The sequence below is a fragment of the Cyclopterus lumpus genome, chromosome 3, assembly GCF_009769545.1.
Source record: "Cyclopterus lumpus isolate fCycLum1 chromosome 3, fCycLum1.pri, whole genome shotgun sequence".
Lineage (NCBI taxonomy): Eukaryota > Metazoa > Chordata > Actinopteri > Perciformes > Cyclopteridae > Cyclopterus > Cyclopterus lumpus.
In genome coordinates, this window is record NC_046968.1 from 14,268,994 (window position 1) to 14,280,712 (window position 11,719).

The 11,719-nt window shown below is 40.6% G+C and overlaps 2 protein-coding genes and 1 long non-coding RNA gene across 4 annotated transcripts in view; 1 reads left to right on the forward strand and 2 right to left on the reverse strand.

Annotated features, from left to right (window-relative positions):
- The window catches only part of LOC117747923, a 13,480-nt gene extending 8,720 nt beyond the window's left edge, over nt 1–4,760 (forward strand). Inside the window, exon 4 of the long non-coding RNA XR_004611503.1 lies at nt 3,368–4,760. This is a non-coding gene — a long non-coding RNA (uncharacterized LOC117747923). The remainder of the gene's footprint in view (nt 1–3,367) is intronic.
- Nucleotides 1–8,352, reverse strand: part of vat1l (vesicle amine transport 1-like) — a 9,973-nt gene extending 1,621 nt beyond the window's left edge. Inside the window, exons 1-7 of the mRNA XM_034557395.1 lie at nt 8,138–8,352; nt 7,443–7,572; nt 7,025–7,240; nt 6,453–6,595; nt 4,585–4,688; nt 3,709–3,764; nt 3,376–3,570 (exon numbers count right to left, since the gene is read on the reverse strand). Of these exons, the coding sequence (XP_034413286.1) occupies nt 3,376–3,570; nt 3,709–3,764; nt 4,585–4,688; nt 6,453–6,595; nt 7,025–7,240; nt 7,443–7,572; nt 8,138–8,352 (1,059 nt within the window). The remainder of the gene's footprint in view (nt 1–3,375; nt 3,571–3,708; nt 3,765–4,584; nt 4,689–6,452; nt 6,596–7,024; nt 7,241–7,442; nt 7,573–8,137) is intronic.
- A 1,095-nt stretch (nt 8,353–9,447) lies between these two features.
- bola3 (bolA family member 3) lies at nt 9,448–10,913 on the reverse strand. 2 transcript variants are annotated; one of them, XM_034526048.1, is made up of 4 exons: nt 10,733–10,913; nt 10,517–10,640; nt 10,315–10,403; nt 9,448–10,081 (listed from the first exon to the last, which is right to left on the reverse strand). In XM_034526048.1, the coding sequence occupies exons 1-4, from the start codon at nt 10,802–10,804 to the stop codon at nt 10,016–10,018; spliced, it is 351 nt and encodes a 116-aa protein (XP_034381939.1). In that variant the 5' UTR covers nt 10,805–10,913; the 3' UTR covers nt 9,448–10,015. The 2 variants fall into 2 exon arrangements, with proteins under 2 accessions (XP_034381939.1, XP_034381930.1); XM_034526039.1 differs by having other exon boundaries at nt 10,727–10,901.
- Between the last annotated feature and the right edge of the window lie 806 nt (nt 10,914–11,719).

An 11,719-nucleotide genomic window follows, 5' to 3' on the forward strand; every position in this document is an offset into this window, starting at 1 on the left:
AATGTCAGTGCTATCATGCATTGGAGATTTGATTAACCAGCTTTAGTGCGCCGCCTAACGTGGGCTCTCATAAGTAATAAAAGACTCATACAATGGTAAAGTGAGTCGTATCCTACAAAAAAACTGATTATTTAGATATTCCCTATCTTGAAAAACTTTCACCAACATATTAAGGTCCTCATCTCTGAACATACATAATATCCAGATAGAGAGATTTATGTAAGTATGAAAAAAACATTATATTAATTCTCATCAGGATGATTTATTTAATACTTAAATGGAGGAAGCAGGAGGAAGAGTGCAGGCAGCACTTTTAACCAGTCTACACTCAAAATGAAGGCCGGGCTTCTGCGACCAGGGAGTATGTTGAAACATCTGTCCACAATATGTTTTATTTGCTGACATTTTGTTTGAATATTAATCTTATGCCAGCTACTACTGCTAGGCGAACATAACTGAGTAAGACCATATGTCAGAATCTTTATGAGCTGTGCGCTCGGACCAGTTAACAATCAGCGTATGAAAATCAGAGCTTCGGTCCATACTGTTAAACATCTGCAGTCGGATTGCTTCAAACTGCGCGGCGGTGGAATGGGAGCAATGGAGCAGGTGCAATGATTTCCCTGATTTTCTTGAACTCAACAACACACCACCGCTTTAAAGCGTCAATCTGCCATCGGAGCCATCTGCCAGCACCCCAACAGCCCAGTGATCACATCGTGGTGGAGTCTACGTGTGCAGGAAAAATAATGAACTCACTTGGTGAATTTACAGCGACATGTTCTCAACTATGTCCGACATCAATCTCTACGTCCAACAAACACACCTACAGGTCAAAACGTGTAAACATTATATACGCATGTGTATATGTCAAAAAACCCTGATGAATAGCGGACCAGAGAAACCTGGTGAGACGAGCTCTAGGGACGTGGACGTCACCTCGCTAGCGGGGAAAGAGCCAGAGCTGGTGCGGGAGGAGGAGCGGTATAGTTGGGCTTTATTTTAGATCTTTGGGGCGTATATTTGGGGTATCTCTACTGCTTGCGCTCTGGTGCAGTAGAAAGAGGGTGTAGGATACAAAGGGGCGCCTCTGCTCCCTACACCCTCTCTCTACTGCTTACGCTCTGGCACAGACCGAACATTAATTGTTTTCATCTTTGCCCAGCACTAGTAAACAACGAAACACCAATGCTAACTCATTAAAGCATATCTTGCTTTCTCATTACAGTCCACACAAACAGACAACTTGAATGAGCCCTTTGTCTGGACACCATTGTGTCACAAGCATTCATTTGCTAAAAGAAATAGCCAAATCAAGCCGATCAAAAATAGGTCAGCAGCTTGACACGCACTTCGCTGCTAGGTAGCACGACTCACTTTCATTGTAGCTGTAATGGTGCTTTCCTGATACTTTAAAACAATACCTGCAATATACTGTATGTAGGCTTAATTATATTTTTTAAGTATCCTGAATAGCATTGACCTTGGGACTCTGAGGTGAATGACAGATTATTTTTTTCAGAAGTAAAACTGCTGCTGGTCAAGTTATTCTCTTTTGGTCACATATTCTTCAACTTTTCATTCCATAAAAAAGGTAGCCATGGTCAACATGTAAACTAAGGTGCTCTGAAATCTCCGTCCAGGGTTATGAACAAATGAGGCAGGCTGTGCCCCTGACACTACATCCTGCGTCATCCTCCCCTTTAATGAGATTCTTCATGGGCAATGGTTAGGGTGAATGGCCTGAAAAAGCTGCCAAAGTTGAATGACAATCAGTACCGGTGCAGTTTCCCATGAGAAATAAAGATCTGAAGATCATTTCATCAACCTGTTAGCTCTCTGACTGGAACTACAAAGTTCAGCATGACTTGTTACCTGCAGTAACTCAACTTCCACCTGAATTCTTGAAGCATTTTTGGGTGTGGAACAAATTCCAAACTTATACTAGAATAGAGGATGTGCTATATGCCTTCTGATGTCATTTAATCAACCTATTTCCCTGCAGATATTGTTTACATGTCATAGCAAGGAGAGCACTTAGCAGACATTTTGTATTACCTGTGCTAGTCAAAATGTCTGCTGGGAAATGTTCACATTTTCATGTCCAGTGATTCTTAGTGTTAAAAATGCCCAGTTATAGACCCCGCACACCCATTCAGGTGTTTTCACTTACTCATCCAATTAAGCTTCTGCTTGGGTTGCTGTTGCACCATCACAAGTGCAACTAATCAATGAAGCGCCGTCTGTACACGGCCACACTAGGGCTGTCACTTTTTATTTAAAACTTGAATTTTTATTGGGGAAAAAACTTAATATTAAAACTGCAATGACATGTTCAAATTCAGAAATGCTGTTATCAGACAAATAAGTGAACACATCTGCGTAGCTGGACTACGGGTGTGTAGAGCCTTTATAATGGTCAGTAGCAACCTTTTTGCTTATTTGTGTTTATGATCTGACCAAAGGAGGAATGTCTTAAAAGATACTCAAATGACCAACAAGACACAAGACATGTAGGAAAGGTGTAGATGTTTCGACCATCCTCCTGTGTCATATCGACTGTGGGCCCTGCAGGTAGAGAGTGTTTCTTTAGGCAAGGGTAACACCTGGGATGTGAAGAGGTAATGGCCCACTAAAGGCTCTTGTAAACTTAATTTACCAGTAATGGTCCTTTCAGACACAACACGACAACAGCACCACTGCGCTCAGAAAACCCTCTAAGGAGGCGTTATGCTGCACCGACCTGGTTGAACTTTAGGTGCTGTGTGCTGTGAAGTGCGCTGAACCCAGCAGCAAGTGCAGCTCAAACCGTGTTGTCTCTGAAAGGACCAGAAGTGATTTCCGTATTGCCTCAACTCGGCATCAAACCGTCGGCACAAAGTCACTGAGGACTGCAACGGATATACCTGTTATGTCCTGAGCCAAGATCAAGACCTGAGCAAGACGACATCGCACTGCTCCTTGTAGAGGTCTATGTGAAAAGTGGCTATTGTGATTAGAATATGTTGGTGAAGGATAGGTGTACGGTACAAAGATCCCCCAGAAATGGAAGAACCACAGTTAAAAGAGCTTGTGGAAAGTAAATGGATTGACGTACATTATGGCGTGACAGGCTTTGTGTTGGTGTGGAATAATTGTGAAACGGGAAGATGCAACCTACCCACCATCTGTGGAAGAATGTCCAAGAACAGCTGACAACGTCCCACAGAACAAACCATAGATGATATATTGTCCAAGATGTTTGCATGGAATATTCTCTTGAATGTTGAACCCTGCATCTTTGTTTGTATAATATCTGTGATTAGATCCTTTTTAATTTGCTCATCATTGACTTCATTAACTGTCTTACACTCTCGGATCACCACAGGGTCTTACCTCCTCCAGCGCCCATAGGGAGTCCACAACCGGCTTGATCTTCTTTTGGTCATAGAGACAGAAGAGTTTGTCCATCACTGATTTCACAAGACTACATTTCCCATGTTTGAAGAGCAGGTTGAGGAGAGAGAATCCTGCTATGACTTTGTTCTCCTCGTATAGTTTAATAGGGTTCACCTTCTCCACCTGCCACCACTGGAGAACAAGAAAAAAACACAGACACATTCATCCCGAGTGACTCCTTTGTGATTCATTTGCCATGAAATTATGAAATGTTCATTGGATAGTATTGTTTCCCCCAAAAGTTGATAATAGACTGCATCTATGACTCACAGATTTTGCAAAGCTGAAGAAACTCTTTGTTTCCCCAGTTACCAAGTTTGACGCGCCTGAAAAAACAAAAATAAAAGGATTGCTGTATGCTGTGCAAAATTCTAAGCAGAAGTGACTTGTCAATAGCAGGCAGCCTTGCATGAAGGGTGAAGGTGGGGGAGGAACAGTTGGCACCTTTAGACCCTTAGATCTGTGAAAGCATGCCTTTGCACATAGTCAGTCAAACTCAAACTAATGAACTGATGAATTAATTAATTAATCTCCCTCTAAGGCTGCTACTTGATTCATGAGGCTTAACACAAACTAAAGTAATTAACAAAGATCAGAAAAGTATGGTAGCTGTGAAGGACAATACTTGTCCTTTGCAGTCGATGGATGGAGTATGTTTTATTCAAGTGAGCCTCACTATCTCACACTCAGTCCGGCTGCCAACACAATACATTCATCCAAGACTCATCTTTAATGTAATAGTGTGATAATATAGGTGATATTATGTGGTTTTTTTGCAGAGACTTCACCATTTTAAAGATGTTTATGTGCCAGACTATTTCTAGTCCGTCAGTGATGACTTCCTGAAGTCTTGTTATCACCAGGATTACTGTTTCCCCAATTTCAGTCTGTATCCTAACCTATGCTATCTGTCTCTTGGCTCAAGCGTCATATTTGATGCACAGATGTGAGAGTGGTACCGATTTTTCCATATAACCCTCGGCAAGTGAGCCGTGTGTTGCCAAAATATTGAACTATTCCTTTAACTGCTAATATCAACTTGAAGCAAATTAACTACAATTTGTCGGCACACAAATGCAATACAAATGTAGTTATTTCCGCTATGAAAGTACCAAATAGAAAACACACAGTAAGCCTTGTTCCTACCGTAGAGTATGTAGGTTCCCAAAGGCCTCAGCAGAGTCAGGCCTTTCCCTGTGTTGTCCCCACAAAGGCAGTCCAACACGATGTCTACTCCCTCTGGAGAAATCCTAAAACATTAAGAACAAAGTAAAGCTAAAGTTCACTGAAAATAAATATTAATATAATCTATATGGCATTTAAAGCTGCAACTAATACTTATTTTTCCAGTTATTTGTTTGGTCCATCGAATGTCAAACAAATTGTAAAATGTGCCCAATAAAGTTTCCCAGAGCCCAAGCTGATACCTTATTTAAATGACTAGTGATCTGAGAGACAGATAATGGCAACTATTTTGAGTTATTTTTATGTTAAGAAACAAGCATTCCCTGGTTCCATATTCTCACATGTTATATTAATTAAGGGAGTATCCTTGGGGTCGGACTGTTTTTCACTATTCTCTGACACATTCTATGTTCAACTAATATGAAGATTACTCTGTAAAGAAAATGAGTTGCAGCCTTTAAATGGTTGTAGATTCCTTTTCTGTCTCTTTACTAACCAGTTGATCAACTAAGCATTTTAGCTTTCAGTTGAGATGAAGTGCAATCAGAGGTCAGCTTCATACATTTACAGTGATTAACCGTGGCTGTATTACCTTGTTTGCGACTGTGAGCACTTAATGCGAAAGTGAAAAACTGAATTCTATATTCAGCCTGTGAGTCATAGAGCAGCTTCAGTTTCATCCAATTATTGATTTATAAGTTATGAGCATTGAATCTCGGGGGTATTATTTTGAGAAAAAGTTACAGTACATCCCACGTTATTTTTTTACTTTTGACTACAGTAAAACAAAAAACTCCTACAGTTTTCTTCTAAAGAACTTGTTTTGCAATACCCACATCAGTCTTCAACTGCAACATGTGTGTAACAACAAGGTGTAATGCTCGCACACAGAATCAATCAGACAAACAAGTTTGCCATAATGAGAACATGGATATGAAAGAATGAACGCATGTTATCATGAAGGCAACTACCCTCTGCCTTGTGGCCCTGGACACCTGCTTGGCTAAACTGCTTGGTGGTCTTGTGATTCCCATGGCTTTTGCCTTTTGTAAAAAGACTCATTTAATTGTACTTTGCTCTTGATCCTGAAAAGAATGTGTGGGCCAGAGAGATGAAAGGCATAATAATCCACTACCACTGTTGATATGTAGGCATAAAACATGAAACATCAATCAGTCCTTGAAAAAAAAAATCTGAATCCCTTTGTATTAAAATCTCTCAAATATAATCATACAGCATGTTTGATGTGTGGTGCATGTATCCTGCTTAAATTAATCAACAGCATACAGTAGCCCAAAGGAGGCAGCATGTTGTTGGAGTTCTCTATATAATAAAAAAATTCAAAGATTAAACATCACAGCATAATCAGAGCAGACCTCCATCATACAACATCAAATCTCAGGCAGCGTTTGCTCCAAGGTGTTTTCTTTGTAGTGCAAACTGGCTGACGGCGTGATGTCTGGTGAATGGAATGTGTCGGGCATCAATGCTTGGCCCTAATTGGCTCAGTTGTTCCAGATTGCCAGTGAAGACCTCCGCCCTACACAATGCTGCTGCTCTCTCAGATGAGCCGTGAGTTGCCATGGGGACCATGGCCACACAATACCAAATAAGGCAACAGGTAGCATCTGCCTCCTTGCACAGCCCTTTGCACTCAGTAAGGTCCACGTCAGTGCACACGTATTAAATGCTCCAATGAATATAATATACCCGATGACGCCGTGAAATTATTATTTTACACACATAAATTATTGCTTGTGAAAATACACTACGAGCAACTGAAAAAAAACGAGACTCAAATCAATCAGAGTAAGGATGAACTTGCTTACTTTTTCACCTCTTGTATATAATCAACGTTTCTGTCAAAGAGGTGAGTCACAGAGTCTTTGATGGCTGCATGTTTGAAACATGAGGCGATCCCAAACACGGTCACATTAGGCACAGTTGAACACAGCTGAGCCACCGCTTGACCCTGAAGAAAGAGTTGCAACAATTTATCAATGTCTGAGAACACGGGTTTAACTCAAATATACCAAGATCACATAAAGACAACAGTTGGTACACCATGAAACCAGAATCAGACATTCATAGAAATGTAGATATAGTGTTGTACAATATCTACATTGTACACATTATAATAAAATAGTTAGTTATAACAACAAAGTTAACTTTTTTTTTTCAAACTGTCATTCCAAACTTTAAATTATTCCAAAGGATGTTTATGAAGTTAAATTAATAATTCAGTCAGAATTGGTGATCTGAACCGTGACAGAAACAGCAGTAATCAAGCACTAACAGGGAACAAACAACATTCTTCATTTGTAGGTTAGCAGACAGCTACAATTAGAGTGGATGAAATTGTTGTGTGGTTGTGCAATTGTCACGGAACAAATGGACTTACTACACCACCCCCTGCTGAGTGTACCAACACTGACATCCCCTCTCGCAGATTGGCAACCTCAAAGAGCATCATATAGGCAGCCACAAAGTTCAGGGAGAAGGCAGCCGCCTCAGCAAAAGTCATTTCCTCTGGCATCTTGTAGACAAAATCCACTGGCGTGCAAACAACTTCTGCCCAGGCATTGTAATTGACAAAAGCCATAACTCTGTCGCCTATCTGAAAGAAGCATGTTAGAGTAGCAGGATGACAGGCAGACACTAATGTAAAACAAGCATGTGGCACTAAGTTGTTTGATTTACACAGATATCTCATTATTGGACTTATAGCACATTTCTGGAGTTGTTTATGCAGATTTGGTTGGTTAGAATCGGACAACATTCATTCACACATGCCAGCATGAATCCTTCATGACACTAACCTCAAATCCTGTTGTGTTTTCACCCACTGACTCTACTATTCCAGAGCATTCAAACCCGGGGACAAGGGGAGGCTTCGGAGGGTTATCAATAGTCCCCTGACGTACCATCAGATCCAGGAAATTCAAGCCACTGCGACAAAGAGTAAAAAGGATCTTACAGTTTGTTGATATTAAATACCTCTGATTCTATATTTGACTGGAAGCCATGCATCTGAACTGTCTCTACCCACTGACAGATATTAAACAAATACTACAAATACTTAGAAAGAGCTGTTAAGAGATTTAGGGATAGCCCCATTCGTGTCAGCAATAAGTCACTGGCTTATATGTTATTGGTACATCAGTAATCTTCTTCTGCTGCTCAATCAATACTTCGTTTAATGCAGCTATTATTATCAAACACAAATTATGATTTAAAATGACTAAATCTGCCATGAAATCTGGCTTGGCTGGCAACAATCAGTTTGCTCTTCGTGTTTGCTCGATGTGAGCGTGCTCGAGCCAGCAAACCTCCTGCACTAGAAACGACCTGTGGCTTCATGTCTGCGAAATCATCAAAAAAAAGATTCAGCGTTCATACTTGTCAGAGATACTGTAAAGAGGGGGGAGGGGGGGGGGGGCACGCCACAGGGAGGCCAGCGCACGTCACAACCCACACATGCATATCAACGTGTATAACTGATCTGTATATCTACCATGCTTTGACGCGTATCTTCACTTCACCATCCCGAGGCTCGGGCATCGCCTTCTTGGTTACCCTGAGTTTGTTTAGACCTCCGAAACCTGCCAGTATGACCGCTCGCATTTCTTTAGCGTCGCCTGACGATTCCACGTTTTCCGTTTCTTTCCTGACATGTTTGTCTATCATGTACTGCGTCTCCTCCGTCAAAGCTGCTGCTTCTTTCTCCATGTCGTAGACGCGCTGCCTGCCTTTGCGCTCCTCCTCGGGGTACAGAGGGATGTGGTGTGCAGCCTGCGCACGGACAGGCGCTGTTAGAGATGGCGATCCACCATCAATCTCACCAATCATGCGGAAAAGTTCGCAACAGTCTTTTTAATTTATTTTGTATCTTTCAGTCAAGTCACATAGACATTCAACTTAAGTTTGCCATTTCAGGAATCAGAAATATATGATTCATCCTGTAACGGTACTAAACTACCTTTGAGTGCAGCGGGTTAAAGTGTGAAGTGCACCACCTGCTGGTGAAGTGTGTACAAAACCTTATCGACGTTAAATGCAACTCACAGGTCCACGACGCACAGACGGAAACCCCTCAACAAGTGTGGTGCCTTCAGGTGCGCTTGGGAAATGTAGGATGAACGTAGCCTCACCTCCAAGTTTCTCATGCGCTTGACAGGTAAACTATTCATGTATTCGTGAATGGTGAACAAATACGATTGATAAAGAAGACAGTGGCGGCGTGGCTTCTCAACGGCTAAATACACCAATATATATGTATTATCTATAACTCTAATATATCTATAACTTTATTTTTATATAACCACAATCGTTTTAGCGTGTATGTCTTAAGCGGAAGAAAACACGCACATAATGTTAACTACTATATATTTGTTGTGGCTCATAATAAACTCAGTTACACATCCAGCAGAAGCGGAGTGACACGTGTAACGAGCAGTTATAAAATAAACTCTCTGGGACAGTTTCTTTATTAGTTCAAACATATCTTTGCCATTGATATACTTCAGTTTCTGGTGATTCATCTGTCAACATTTACCTTGAAATTAATATATAATTTATCAGCATAGATGATATATCGATCAAGCCTTAATGCTCAGGGCTCTTACTTTAAGTTTTTTAAGACTGTGAACATGTTTTATTGCTTTAAGAGGTAAAAAAAAAGCTGGCAAGAAATAACTAATGTGGAGGCTCTTAGTTGGCAAGTGTGATGTGAAAAACCAATACAAATGAGAGCAAGCATCTTGTGGCTCTGACATAACTAAATTAATTGAATTCATTATTTCACAAATGCCTACAAAAGTCAAATAAGTATAGTGTGTGGAGGAAAGCTATTGCTTTTTATTGAAATGTGCATCATCAACGCATAGGTAGAATGCATACAAGGTCCATGTACAATCCAATGGTTAGTCATTTAAAATCAATCAACTTTCATTGAACAATAACAGATCAATTGTGACCACAGTGTGAGTTACATATGAAATATAATGCTCCACAAACGAGTGTGTAGTAATTTCAGGACGATTGTATTTACTAAGCCTCGACTGCTAATTATTACACTAGTATTACCAACCTTGAGAAAACATTGGGCAGAAAACCTACATGACTTGACATTTTCGAAGCATCCCCCACCTCCCCATGTCATTTTGTGCGTATAGTAGCCTTCACTTGTTGTATCTCAGAATAGATAATTTCTCTAGTTTAAAAAAGATTTATTTCACATTTCCCACTGTTAATGTGTAACTGCCAGAAACAATGAGACAATGTCCCTCTGCTTTTCTGCCACAGACACGTTAACAACTACACGCTTTAAAACTGTACATTCATAATAGATAGGGTGAACGAAGGTCATGGTTCAACGGTGGAAGGACTTTCTCTAATGTTTTGGAACATCAGTGAATATTCGCAGTCCGTGCATTCCTTGAATCTCCTCCTTGAGTGCCTGTGAAGGACAAAACACAACAACTAATGAATACCATTGAACTCGTAAGTATAAACATCTTCAAGTGCACACTGTCCACCAACATTAAGGGCATAATCTTAAAACCCTTACAAGCATGATGACAGACAGATGATAGCCAAAAGACAAAATTCAATGTCACACATCGCTTTGGATTATTAGTTAGTTTATACTGCTACAGGTAATATGCTGGGCATGGTGCTATTGTTACTTACCTGATTAACTAATTTATGTTGTTGGACAGTCCTTTTTCCTTTGAACTCATTGGACTCTATATGGATCTCATACATGGCTCCACAACCACCTAAACACAGCACAAGATCAGTGGACTCTACACCACACTAAGTGATACTGCACTTGATAATTACTATGAACATTTGGAGCAGCCATTCGGTCACCTGACAGCTTTGCGTTTACCTGAGATATCCACAACTTTGAGCGATGCGGCCAACGGGAACTTCTCCTTCAGTACGGTCGCGATGCGGGCCTCTCCGTCCGTTTGTGTGCACAGCCATCTCCGCACCCGGCCGGATACAACGACCTGAGGGGGCAGAAACGAGGAGGAGCGGCGGTTAGAGCACCGGAGCGACCCTGTGAACTCAGTGCGAGCCTGGACTGTGCGCGTGCCTTTACTTCATTACTGCTGCGATGACCCCGGAGAGCAGAGGTCACGGCGCGCGTCAAGATCCGTTTACAAGCCAACATTGTGAAAATCAAAATGTCCAGTCAGTTTAATGACGGGACATTTATAAAACCCGCGCAGGTTGTGTTGTTCCACAAGTCATGTCCTCAGAGAGCGTCGTCTCAGTGATATGACGTCACACATCCGGGTACTTTGCGACAGTCGCTTTTTTTGGTTTGTTATAACCACTAAAAAGAGAAAATACATATCAACGGATTGATTGATTAAAGGTTTGATTCTTTTAGTTAGACATAATGTTAATCATTGCATTTATAATCGCAGAATGAGGTAGAAAAACCTTCAGGGAAAGTGTACATTTCAAGTCTAAAAAGTGTTACTGTGAATTATATACGTGCAATGTTAATATTTCTTCTTTATGTACAATGTTTTAGCCAAGACTGGCTGTTAGTCAGGTACAGAAAAGAAGACAAAATACACAAAACATTGCCTCTTTATGCAAAGTATACAAATTGACCAGACTATGCTAATAGATCTCCATCCCTGCAGACATTTTAAACTCGTCATAGCAGATAAAACACAGGTGGAACTAATAATAGTAATGATGGCTATGTTCTATTCATGTGTTCCAGTAAGGCAGTACATGAACATGTACAATACCAGGACCCTAAAACTGAATAAGCTAAAGGGAATTCAGCTATCATCATTGTATTATTTACACATGCGCTTTTCCTGCTACATGTCATAATGTCTTCTCTAAAAAAAAAGGCTTGACCAGAACCCTGCATAACTAAATGAAATTGAGTCATTATTTTGTAATTAGTTAAATCTGGCCTTTTTTTGTCTGCCATTAAAATGTCTGCTGATCTATCCATACAGGGAAATTCATCATAGTAATATAATTGTAACCTATTATAAGTTAACCCCAAATAAAAAGTAAAGGCTAACACCTTTTAGTTCAACCTTACAAATCAGTGTGA

Coding starts and splice junctions, on each gene's coding strand:
- bola3 (XM_034526039.1), bottom strand. CDS start 10,804: ATGTTGGCTTGTAAACGGATCTTGACGCGCGCCGTGACCTCTGCTCTC. Junction 10,641..10,726: donor GCAGCAGTAATGAAGTAAAG/GCACGCGCACAG, acceptor CTGCCCCCTCAG/GTCGTTGTATCCGGCCGGGT. Junction 10,082..10,314: donor AACATAAATTAGTTAATCAG/GTAAGTAACAAT, acceptor TGTCCTTCACAG/GCACTCAAGGAGGAGATTCA.